The 12,550-nt window shown below is 47.3% G+C and overlaps 1 protein-coding gene across 1 annotated transcript in view; it reads left to right on the top strand.

The window, feature by feature from the left end:
- The first annotated feature begins 2,886 nt into the window (after window positions 1-2,886).
- Window positions 2,887-12,550, top strand: part of LOC131915287 (uncharacterized) — a 34,808-nt gene continuing 25,144 nt past the window's right edge. Inside the window, exons 1-5 of the mRNA XM_059268398.1 lie at window positions 2,887-3,088; window positions 4,927-5,079; window positions 8,054-8,202; window positions 9,860-10,000; window positions 11,271-11,416. Coding sequence (XP_059124381.1) covers window positions 2,909-3,088; window positions 4,927-5,079; window positions 8,054-8,202; window positions 9,860-10,000; window positions 11,271-11,416 — 769 coding nt within the window. The 5' untranslated portion in view covers window positions 2,887-2,908. The remainder of the gene's footprint in view (window positions 3,089-4,926; window positions 5,080-8,053; window positions 8,203-9,859; window positions 10,001-11,270; window positions 11,417-12,550) is intronic.

Here is a 12,550-nt window from a genome sequence, read left to right as displayed (position 1 = left end):
GGATCGAAGGACCTGTCTGTGAGGTAGAACTTATGCCTGACACTGTTAAGGAGGCTGAGAACATACGCTAGGAAGGTTATAGGTCCTGGGGAGAACCCAATACTGTTGTTCTACCTCCAGTGAGTCTCACTCTGGAAATGGGACTGAGGATATAGGCTGAGGTGGTGGGAGTCAGGGCAGCTCTGCCCTAGGAGCACCAGAGAATCCCAGCTACCCTGGAGGAGGGGAGCACAGAGCAGGTCCTGTGGGCTGTGGAGTGAGGAGGGCAGTGTCCTGGTGATGTCCTTGCTGGGACCTTTGAATACACAAATCTATGAGTGTGGTAGTAAGTCATTAGGAGTCATTTTAAGGCTGTGTCAATTGAGCAGAATAATAATAGTATTGGGTATTCTCCCCGAGGACCTACAACCTCTCTAGCCATATATCCTTGGCTCTGTAAACAAAGTCAGGCATAAGGTCCACCTCATGGATTGGACGTTAGATCCAATAAAAAAAAGTTGGTGACTCTCATAACATCTGTATCACTATCACACCAGTCGGCAATATCTTGTTAGGCCAGCCATTTAAATAAAAAAATTAAAAAATTTAAAAAAAATATATCCTACTTGTTGGGCTCAGTAGAAGCCACTTGCCACCAAGCTTGGAGACTTGTTTTTAATTCTCGAACCCACCTGGCCAGAACGGAGAATTGACTTCTGTAAACTGTCCTTTGACCTCCACAGCCCTGACTGTGGCACACTGGAACTCACACTCACGGCCCACATAGCCGTGGGCTTCACAGGGGCCTGGAAAGGAGGGTAATGCTAGACAGACACAGGACTCCGGGTTTACTTCAAGAATGAGCGGTTCGCCGGGTAGTGGTGGCGCACACCTTTAATCCCAGCACTCCGGAGGCAGAGGCAGGTGGATCTTTGTGAGTTCGAGGCCAGCCTGGTCTACAGAGCGAGATCCAGGAAAGGCGCAAAGATACACAGAGAAACCCTGTCTTCAAACGCCCCCCCCCCCCCCGCGCGCGCGCGCGCGCGCGCGCGCACACACACACACACACAAAAAGAATGAACAGTTCTTTTCTCTTTCATTCCCCATTGCTGTTTATATAGGATTTAGCCAACAAGGTTTAAGCAAAAGTTTCTATGGCCGGGCGGTGGTGGCGCACGCCTTTAATCCCAGCACTCGGGAGGCAGAGCCGGGCGGATCTCTGTGAGTTCGAGGCCAGCCTGGGCTACCAAGTGAGTTCCAGGAAAGGCGCAAAGCTACACAGAGAAACCCTGTCTCGAAAAACAAAAAAACAAAAAAACAAAAAAACAAAAAACAAAAAAACAACAAAAAAAAAGTCTCTATGAGCCCTCTATCAGCGTTCCGTGGTCTGTGCTTTGTGTTCTTGTGGTCCATTTGCATCAGAGGACATCTCTCCTTAGACATTACCTCACGCCTGCAGCTGTCCTCAGTCAGGCAGCTGTATCTTGTGCCCGAGAAAGGAATTGCAACCTGGATGGACGAACACAATGCATAATTTTTAAAAAATGCTAACTTCCTTAATGGAGAACATTCGCAGCTCGTGCATGTGGAGTTTGTCCATCCATAAATGCTTAGCAGCAGCTGGTAAAAAAAAAAAAATTACTCCCTAGAGTGAACAATGCTGCAGACTTTCTCCTGGACATCAGTCGGGGCTACTGTAACAAAACGCCAAGTGTAGGCTGGCTGCTTTAAAGAACAAAAGTGGGAGCTGAGGCAGAGGCAGGAAGAGCTCTGTGAGTTCGAGCCCAACCTGGTCTACAGAGCGAGTTCCAGGACAGCCAGGACTATACTGAGAAACCCTGTCTCAAAAAAACAAAACAAAAAAAGAAGGAAAAGGAAGGAAGGAAGGAAGGAACCCCCTGGGGAGGTTGAGGCAGGCAGCTGGAGTTCCTGATTGAGCTTTCTCTCCACAGATGAGCTTCCCATGGCCGAACTTTGCTTCCCTTTCCCACGGCAGGAATTCTTTATTATGAGATAAACAATAGCAATGGCTGTTGGAGATGCATTTCTAGCTGTCCTCAGTGGCGCATGTTTTAAGTCTTGGACTGTTTCACTGTCCTCTCCCCTCCTTGTCACAGAGTTAGGGGTCCAGCCCATCTCCGGACAGGGGTCTTGGAGGCCACCTGACACACACATGCTTAGATCTGAAGGGAGGGGGACTTGCAGAACCATCTTCACAGTGAACTTACATGGCATATGACAGTTTACCAATATAATGTGTGTTTTAAATGCCTGCTTCTTTTTCAGTGTTGAACCCAGGGCCTCATGCATGCTAGGAAAACACTTCACAACTCAACTATATTCCCAGCTCAAGGTCCACATTCTTAACCCCATCAGTATGCACAGTCTGGCAAGAACTGAATCAGTAAAGAGAACTCTGCCGCTTAATATTATTGCACCTCCTCATAACTGAGTCCATGGGTGCTGCCCTCAATATAAAGAAACAAAAATATGGACCCATGACTATGGAAATTGGAAACTGAGTATCTATGTAGTGGCTCTGAACTCAACTCGCTAGGGCCACTTAGGATAAAAAGTCTTTAAGATTCTTGGAGAAGCCGGGCAGTGGTGGTGCACGCCTTTAATCCCAGCACTCAGGAGGCAGAACCAGGTGGATCTCTGTGAGTTCGAGGCCAGCCTGGTCTACAGAGCGAGATCCAGAACAGGCACCAAAACTACACAAAGAAACCCTGTCTTGAAAAACAAAAAACAAAATAATAATAATAATAATAATAATAATAATAATAATAATAATAATAAAATAAAAAGATTCTTGGAGAAGAGTTCACCACAGTGTTTTCTGGATTTCAAGGGCGAGGCATGTTTTGTGCTGGATTTCAGGTTCAGTTACTGTTTTCAGAAGCCAAGTGGAACCGAACACTGTAAAACAATGCCAAGAGCAAAGGAAAGAAAACAAAAACCCAAAGGGGCTCCCCCATCGGTGGTTCTGGTTCTTCAGAAGTTCCTGAAGACATATCAGAAGTACTGCATACAGTCTCGGACATCCCCGTGTCCCGCCATCCAAAGGGACCTGAAGAGCAGCATTGACAGAGAGCAGATCCTCAGGAGGGTGAGTGGGGGGACTCTGTCCTTCTCCGAAATAGACTCCCTGGGCTCGGTCCAAAGCTCACTCTCCCCCTGCTCTGCATTGCCTGACATTCACAGCTTTGCTCCCCAGACCCTGTGCCTGCTCCACGCTTCTGCCCCGCCCCCGACCACGCCCCTGCCCTCCTGAAGGCCAGAATGTGTTTGCGGGTTCGAGAATGAGTCTCCCAACCTCACATAATACCACCTTCTCAAGTTCCTCTTTAAGCTCCCCTCTTTCCTCCGATTCTGGCCCCCCTGAGTCGCACCCTCCTTCCCTCTAGCTCTCTTCCCACCTGTTCCTCTGCCCTCCGGGTTTCTCTACTCCCTTCTATTTTCAGTTTCTACCGAATGTTCCCACAGTGAGGGGCTTCCCACAACCATTCTTTTAAAAACTCATGTGTATGTGTGTGTGCCTGGTTGTCTATATGGCACCGCACAGATGCTGGCAGAGGACATCAGATGCTCTGGGACTGGAGATGCCCAGTGTGGATGCAGAAGCCAAACACAGGTCCTCTGGAAGATGAGCACGTGCTCTTAACGGTTGAGCCAGCTCTCCAGCCCCACAACATCCTTTGGGGAGGGGGGTAAAATAATATTAATTTTTTAAAGATTTTTTTTTTTAGTTATATGTATGGGGAGAGGTGTGCATATGAGTGCAGGTACCGATGGAAGCCAGAAGGTATTGGATCCCCTGGAGCTGGAGTTACAGGACATTGTTAGCTGCCCAACATACTCTCAACCACTAAGTCATCTCTCAAGCCCACTAATTAAGTTTTGTTTTTACTATAGTTCTTACAATTAGCCTCCACCAAACTTTTTATTACAACCATCATCAGAAATACAATTAACATCCCATCCAGTATGAATCTCTGGGTAGACGCAACCAGCTACATAAGTTGGAAGCATGCTCAGATGAGGGTTCTCCATTTTGATTATGAATATCATTTAGAGCCTTATGAGGGGAAAGACAGGTCAGTGGTTAAATACTTGCTGCTAGCCGGGCTCTAATCCCAGCACTCAGGAGGCAGAGCCAGGTGGATCTCTGGGAGTTCGAGGCCAGTCTGGTCTACAGAGCAAGATCCAGGACATGCACCAAAACTACACAGAGAAGCCCTGTCTCAAAAAACAAAAAACAACAAAACAGAAAAGAAACTTGCTGCTTGAACATCGTACCAAGATTGGTTCCCAGCACCCACATGGGGGCTCCTCTAACTTCAGTTCCAGGAGATCTGGTGCTCTCTTCCAGCCTCCAAGGGCACTGCACACACACACATAGGCATACACACAAGCAGAACCCTCAATAGGCATAAAATTAAAATAGATAACCTTTAAAAAGCAAAAACTGCCGGGCGGTGGTGGCGCACGCCTTTAATCCCAGCACTTGGGAGGCAGAGCCAGGTGGATCTCTGTGAGTTCGAGGCCAGCCTGGGCTACCAAGTGAGTTCCAGGAAAAAAAAAAAAAAAAAAAAAAAAAAGCAAAAACTTTATGAATCAATCATTATTATCCTTGTTATGTAAGATGCAATTCAATGGTTTTTCCTGCCTTTCTATTTCCTAAAAGAAAAAGAAAAAGCTGGTTGTACAAAACTAAATTGATTTTTGTGAGCTAATAGTGGGCAGTAACCTGTAGTCACTCTGACCTACAGAGCCATGAGCTTGTCCATGGCAGGAATGTTATCCATTGGCTCCCCACCACCCGGTACACAGGCAGTAACTCCCTCAGACATTCATGAGCCGTCTGGTGGCAGTATTCCTTTTCCACACATTCGGATGCACGGGTGTCTCTTTACAATGGCCACCTATAATTTTCTCACACTCCAGTTCATGCTTGTAAGAGCTGGAGACACCACCGTGAGCAGCCGGCCTGTTTCCTTGGAGCCTTTGCTCATGGCCATTCGAGATGAGAACTACATGCCGGGGAAGGAGATCTGCGTCTGGGGCCTCCAGCTGACCAACCCTGAGATCGCCAGGCTCGTGAGTGTGGTTTCAGTTTCTTCACACCCTAAAGTTAAAAACAAGCACACAACACCCTGTATTCCAGATGTAGTCTATTTTATTTCTGACTTATTGATATGCTGCAAGATTTTCTTTCTTAAAAACAACATTATTTTAATGAGATTCTTCAAACTTATTTTAAGTAAGTTTTAAATAAATTTTAAATAAGTCCCATCTTTTTTGTTTGGTTGGTTGTTTTTGGTTTTGGTTTTTTTTTTGTGGGTTTTGTTTTTGTGTGTTTGTTTTTGAGACAGGGTTTATCAGTGTAGCCTTGGCTATCCTGGAGCTCTGTAGACCAGGCTGACCTTGAACTCAGAGATCCTCTTGCCTCTGCCTCCTGAATGCTGGGATTAAAGGCATGCGCCACCACCACCTGGGGTTGGGGATTTAGCTCAGTGGTAGAGCGCTTGCCTAGCAAGCCCAAGACCCTGGGTTCGGTCCTTAGCTCTGAAAAAAAAAAAAAAAAAAGAAATGTGGAAAAGGACAGAACTAATATCCATAAACCCACCTCCCGGTTGTAATATACCCCTTTTAGATTAATTTTTTAAAAGATTTACTTATGTAACTTTATGTGTATGAATGTTTCACCCACAGGCATGTATGTGCTCCACATGCATCCCTGTCAGATCCCCTGGAACTGGGGTTACAGGAGGTTGTGAGCTGCCGTGTGGGTGCTGGGAACTGAGCCTGTGTCCTCTGCAAGAGCAACAAGTGCTTTTAACCCCTCTGCCATCTCTCCATCCCCATAATATACTCTTTTAAATGAATAACATGGACAAATACTGACCAATGTGACACAAAGCTTCAGTTCCTCTCCACCCCACCTACTTCCTAAAGGTGGTGCCTGCCTAAGGGACATGTGTCTCCACCGTGCACACACTAACGCTTTTAGCAATACGCATGCATGTTGTCTACATAAGTATGATGTTTTAAATCAGACTTTCACTCACATTATGTTGTTAAGAATCACCTATGTTCAGTAAATTTAACTGTTATTCTATTACATATACAATGATAGATTAATCTCTTTTAGAAATTGAGCTTCCCTTATTGCAAGTAAGAAGAACTCCACTTCTGGAAAAGTCAAATCAGATAATCAAGACCAGCTCTTTGGCTGAGAACTAGCTAAGCTAAACACACATGTGCATATGCATGCATGCACACTCATACATGATTCAAAGGAAGGTAGGGGTGTGGGGGGGGGTGTGTCCCTGGAATATTTAATTTAAAAGACGGTAGTTGAGAAACTTAGAAACATCATCAAGAAACTAAGCTGGGCGTGGTGGTGCACACCTTTAATTCCAGCGCTTGGGAGGCGGAGGCAGGAGGATCTCTGTGAGTTCCAGGCCAGCCTGTTTACATACCAAGTTCCAGGCCACCCAGGGCTACGTAGTGAGATCCTATCTCAACAAAGCAAAACAAAACACACAGAGAAAGAAGTTGAAAAGCTTGCTGTTGGGCCTTCTCTTTTAGACTTCCCTTCCCCTTCAGCAGCAACGCCCCCTGAAACCTGGAGACAGTGCGGGCAGTGAGACCAGAGGGGCTGAGGCCATGGAGGACCAAAGTGACCAGGAAGCAGTGCTGGGTGATGGAGCAGGACTTAGAACTCAAATAAAAGAGATAGTTTGCGGGAGGGAGGAAGGATGTTGTTTGCTTTTTGTGGTGTTTCAGCACACCAATAGTAACCCTAACTAGGACACAGGGCTGGAAGCCCTGGGTTTTTTTCTGCCCTTTGTGCAACCATCTCAGCCCACACTAGCTAGTTGGGGGGGGCCGGGGGGGGATCTCACATCATGCAGAGCAGTACCGGCCCTGTGGCTACAGCTCAACTTTTCAACCTCAGCCAAAGGATCATTTGAAATCCTAGATCTGACCAATATGTCATTACCCCAAAAGGCCCTTAGCCTTCCAAATCCACCCAAACCCTCCAAGGCTTCTGTTCTGTGCTGGTTGGAATTGCTGAAAGGTGGCCTCGTGCCAGCCCCATGACTGGAGGTTTTAAATGCTCTTTCCTTTCAAGCAGGGATTTAACCATCACTAGTATCCTTGGTTACCACAAAAATGAGCTGTCTGTGGACCTCTCCACTATGGAGCGGATGCTGCCCACTCCAGCAGCAGCTTCCTCATTAAGAAACCAACATCTCACTTGCTGCTTAACCTTAATGACCTGACCTCACACCCTAGAACCTACCTAAAGAAGGGAGGAGAGAACCAACTCCAACACACACACACTAATAAGTTAAAAAAAAAAATTCTTTTGACAAATCCAGACCTGGCAGGATGGCTCAGTGGGATGAAGGCACATGCTGAGCAAGCCCGAGTTCCAGCCCCAGAATCTAGGCAAAAATGAAAAGAGAGAATCAACTCCACATCCATGCCACAGCAGGCATGCATCCCTCCCCCACAGAATAGTAATAAATGTTTAAAAATCGACATCTGCCATAGTCTGCAGAGGCTGTCAGCATCCTAGGCTGTGTGTGGCTGAGGCAACAGCTACTTCTGGAGGCCGAAGCCTAAAACTGAGGCATCAGCAAGGTTTTCTTCCTGTGTCCTCACAGGGTCCTCTTCTTGTGAGGACACTACTCGAATCAAGTTAGGGTTCATCCCAAGATCTCTTCAGAACACAGGCACCTGGCTCCATGATACAGCCTTCGGAGATCCTGGGTTAGTACTTCCGTATGTGAGTGGGGGAGAACTATTCAAGTATTATTTAGCCCGTAACACATGCAGTATATCTCATCACAGGGCTTCGTGTTTCTCATGTGATTCTGCAATGAATCATTGCTTTAAGAAGGAAAACTCCTCTATTTTCATGCTACATTTTATGCTACAAGATGTAGAAAATCATCTTGGAGGCAAATACGTTGAGGTCATTCATAGGCTTGGCTTGGGGACCTATGAAAACTCAAGAGCACAGTCGTTGTCCTGACGGAAGTAGTTTTTCATCTTCTAGGCTTTGTTTCTGGAGTCCAAGGGGCACACCACTTGCCCAGTAACCACCCTGGAGATCATTAATTGCAAGATGGACCTGTGGTCCCTGGGACGACTTGGGAAAGCTTTGCAGTTCAGCAGTTTGCAGTTGCTGGTCCTTGATTACTGCAAGTAAGGCTGAATGCGGGGCTCTGGCAGGCTGGGCCCGAGATGGTGACTGCTGGAGGAAGTAGGGGGAGGGGAGGACCACACACTGAGGTTCTGTGCCTCATCAAGACAAGGGAACCTTCTAGCCCTTCCCCTGTGCCCAAGTAAACATTAGTGTCCCCATTTGTCCTCTCAACAAATGTTTGTTGAAGGTGAGCTTATGCATGACAAGGTGCTGGGCACTAAGGAAGATGTAAATAAAGGAAGATATTATATATTCATATCTATATTTATATTTATTAAAAGATATATACAATAAAGGGATGTGCTTGTGAGTCACTTTGAGAGCTAAATATTGTGAATGAAGGAGCCCAGTTATAACAGGAAGGACGAGAGGCTGGACTTCCTTACAGACTCCTGCTGCTGCTGGGGGCTTCCTAGACTCTGCCCACCACTGCCAGCTCCATTATTATGCCCGAATCATCGTGACCGTCTCTGTTCTACCTCAGCATTTGGAACCTCTTCTCCATGCGCTCCCTTGAAAGGATGCTTCAAATCAATCATTCTTTGCTCTCTTTGCCCTGAAATCTGACTTCAGATCCCCTTCCCCCCTTACAAGATCTCCTTTGTTTCGGGGTCAACTCTGCACTATCCCTCAGCCAGCTGTGGCCTGAGAAACTAAGATCAGTAGAAACACTTCTAGCTGGCCCGGGAAAGACTCTGAAGTTAGCCTTGTGGCCTGTTGGTGGGAGCACACCACAGGTCCTTGAGCCCACAGATCTCCAGAGAGACCAGGAATGTTAAGCACTCAGGATTGTCTTTCCAGTGGGAAAGATGGAAAATCTGTTCTTCCATCCTGAAAGCTGGGATTTGAAAGTAATTAATAGCCTGGTGATGTGCGTTATCTGTTAGGTCAGGCCACGTCAGGTTCATACAACCAGGGCTGGAGGTGGCTAGTAATCTAAATGACCCGTACAGTCAGGGCTCCCCCAAGCTCTCACAATCAGGACTGCAGATACTTAGTAGTCTAAGTGGCCCTTACATTATCTGTACAGCCAGAGACTCCCCTAAGCTCCCATGACCAGGACCAGGTGGCTAACAGCCCAAATGACCTCTACACTATCTGTATGACCGAGACTGGGCCAGACCCTCCCCTGGGTTCTTAAGCTAGCACAGGTAGTCTATCTCTAGAAGCCATCTTCTTGGAAGAAATGACATGTACCCTGAGCTGAGTGTCAATGTAATTATACTTCCTTGTGCACCAGGGATTGTGTTACACCAGGAAACTTTTTTCCCAAATTACACTGTGTTTAAATGTGCTGGGAATAAACTGCCTGGCATCAGGCGCCGCAAAATCTTGATCCAGGTTGACAAGTCAATCTGAACTGAGTTTTCTTTTCTTTTTTTCTTTCTTTTTGGTTTTTCAAGACAGAGTTTCTCTGTGTAGCCCTGGCTGTCCTGAAACTCACTCTGTAGACCAGGCTGGCCTCAAACTCATAGATCCACCTGCCTCTGCCTCCCAAGTGCTGGGATTAAAGTCAGGCACCCACCACCACCAGGCTCTAAACCAAGTTTTCATTCACACCTCTTCATGGTTTATTTCCCTGCCGTGACCAGCTGCAGCGGTCCCCTCGGCCTGTGACACAGTTTAAAAGCCATGGGGTTTGTTCTGTCATTTCAGGTTTGGAAATGAAGAACTCGAGAGTATCTTCTCAGGCCTGGAGACCAACCAAAGGCTCCAAGGCCTCAGTCTGCGCTACTGTGGCCTGGGGCCTCAGAGTGGCCCGAGGCTGGGCTCTGTCATCAGCCAGAGTGCCATCTGGTGAGCTGCCCACACACACACACAATGCCCCGCCCCATGCCCTTGCTCACCTTGTCTCTGTTTTGACTCATTGCACAAAGCATTCTGGTGGCTAGTTTTGCTTTTTCACTCCCTATTTCCCTTCCTCTTCCCTCCTCCCCTTCCTTCCTCCTTCCCTTCCTTCCTCCCTTCCTGCCTCTTTCTCTCTCCTTTTTTTTTTTTTTTTATGTATGTTCGTGTAGGGTGCACGCATGCATGTGGAGGTCAGAGGTCAGCTTCATCACATGTCATTCCTCAGTGCTCTTACCTTGTTTTTGAATCTGCCAGAGAGCTCTGGGGATGCACCTATCTCCCCACTTCCAACTCTGGGATTACAAGCATGTCTCCATGCCCTGGACTGTTGTCTGGGATTACAAGCATGTCTCCATGCCCTGGGCTGTTGTCTGGGATTACAAGCATGTCTCCATGCCCTGGGCTGTTGTCTGGGATTACAAGCATGTCTCCATGCCCTGGGCTGTTGTCTGGGATTACAAACATGTCTCCATGCCCTGGGCTGTTGTCTGGGATTACAAGCATGTCTCCATGCCATGTGCTGTTGTTGTTTTCTAGACTTCATTAGAAATTTATCTTTTTTTATTTTGTTTGTATAGTGTATGTGTACACACACGCACATTTGGAGGTTGGAGGAGTACATCAAATGTATTCCTCTGTCGCTCTCTATTTCTTGAGACAAGGTCTCTGACTGAACAGCAAGCTTGCCATTTCAGCTAGACTGGCCAGTCAAGTCCCAGAGACCCAACTGTCTCTACCCCGCAATGCTGGGATCACAAGGATTTGTGGGTATGCCTGGCTTTGACAGGAGTGCTAGGAATTTGAACTCGGGTCCTCTCGGTTTCACAGCAAGTGCTTTACCCACCAGCCATCTCCACGGCCCAGTGCCCAGTTGTTTCTCTATGGGTTCTAGAGACTGAACAGAGGTCCTCATGGGCTTGGCAAGCACTTTACTTAATAGGCTACTTCCCCAGCATCCCCTCCCCTTTTTTCTTACCCTTAGGAGAAAAAGCCTTTAGTGAACTCTGAGAACCAAGGGCATCTGCTGAGGGCATGGTCTGTGGCACTGGCATAGCCAGTTTTTTGTGACATGATGTAGCTCATGTTTACTCTAATTATCCGTTGACTATGTTATGTCAGTCATTTATGACCAGTTATGCTCTGTCAGACAAAGATCTTAAATTCAAAGTTGCAGTGGACCTGACAGCCGATGGACAATGTTTTCCGCCCTCTTCCCCAGCGAGCTGCACCTGGATGGAAATTATTTGCAGTGTTCTGGGACTCTGGCCCTCCTCAGACCCATAGCAGAATATGCAGAGATGCAGGGGAAGGACCAGCCCACCTCGGCATCACCACACACTGGAAATCCCACTCTGCTTCCCCAAGGTGAGCACTGGGCACCACTTCTAGGCTGCCCCATTGGTTCCTGAGGGAGGACTCTGCTTTGTAGGCAGGGGGCCTCCTGAGTGCTCACTGGAGACCTTCTGGAGTGTGTGGGAGGCAGAATAATGTGGTTCCCCCCCCACTCCGCATGCACACACCTCAACAAGGTGTCTCTGTCCTGACCTTCAGCACCTGTGAATATGTTCACATGACAGATGTCAGATCAGGAGCCTGAGGTGGAGCTATTCTCCTGGACTAGCCTGGAGGGTCAAGTATAATCACAATGACATTTGTAAGAGGCAGGCAGGAGGTAGAAGATGTGACAGTGAGTAGAAACTGAGGCACAAGTGATCTGAGCTGGAATGTGGGTGATCTCTGGAAAAACCAAAGAAACATTTCCCCAGAACCTTCAGAGGCCCTAGCCTGAAGATGTCCTGACAGGCATTTGTAGGATCCATTTCAGACTTCCAACTTCCAGAACAGTAAAGTAAAAAGCTTATATCTCCTCAAGTCACACCCCTCTCCCTCAACCACCCACCCTCAGCTCCCATCCCCACCCCCTCCCTCACTCTGCACCCTCACCCCCTCCCTCACCCCTCACCCTCACCCCTGCTACCACATCTATTTCCTTCAGTTTTGTGAGACAGAGACTTGCTATATAGTCCCGGGCTATCCTGGAACTCACCATGTAGCTCAGGCTGGCCTCAGATGTGGAGGTAATTTGGATCCCAGGGCTTTCTGGCCAGCCAGTCTAGCTGAAGCGGTAAGACACATGTTCAGTGAGAAACCCTATCTCAAAAAACAGAGAAGAGTGATAGAGAGATAGCTAATGCCAACTTCTGCCTCCATACATGTACACATAAGTGAGCGTATCTGCACACCCATTCCTACACACACACACACACACACACACACATACACACACAGAGAGACACACACAGAAAGAGACAGAGACAGACAGACAGAATTTTTAAGTAATAATTGATGTGGAAACAAGAAAAGGAGTGTGGTTTAGGAGTGTAGAGTCTGAGAAGGAAGGAGGATCGAACAGGATTATAAATAGAGAATCGAGTACTTGCTGGCCTTCTCTGAGTATAGGGTGGGTACTTGGTGTGTGTCTGTGTGTGAGTGCCTGTT

The sequence above is a fragment of the Peromyscus eremicus genome, chromosome 7, assembly GCF_949786415.1.
Source record: "Peromyscus eremicus chromosome 7, PerEre_H2_v1, whole genome shotgun sequence".
Classification (NCBI taxonomy): domain Eukaryota; kingdom Metazoa; phylum Chordata; class Mammalia; order Rodentia; family Cricetidae; genus Peromyscus; species Peromyscus eremicus.
The sequence above is the reverse complement of the archived record's forward strand: the minus strand, read 5'-3'. Positions and strand labels throughout refer to the sequence as shown.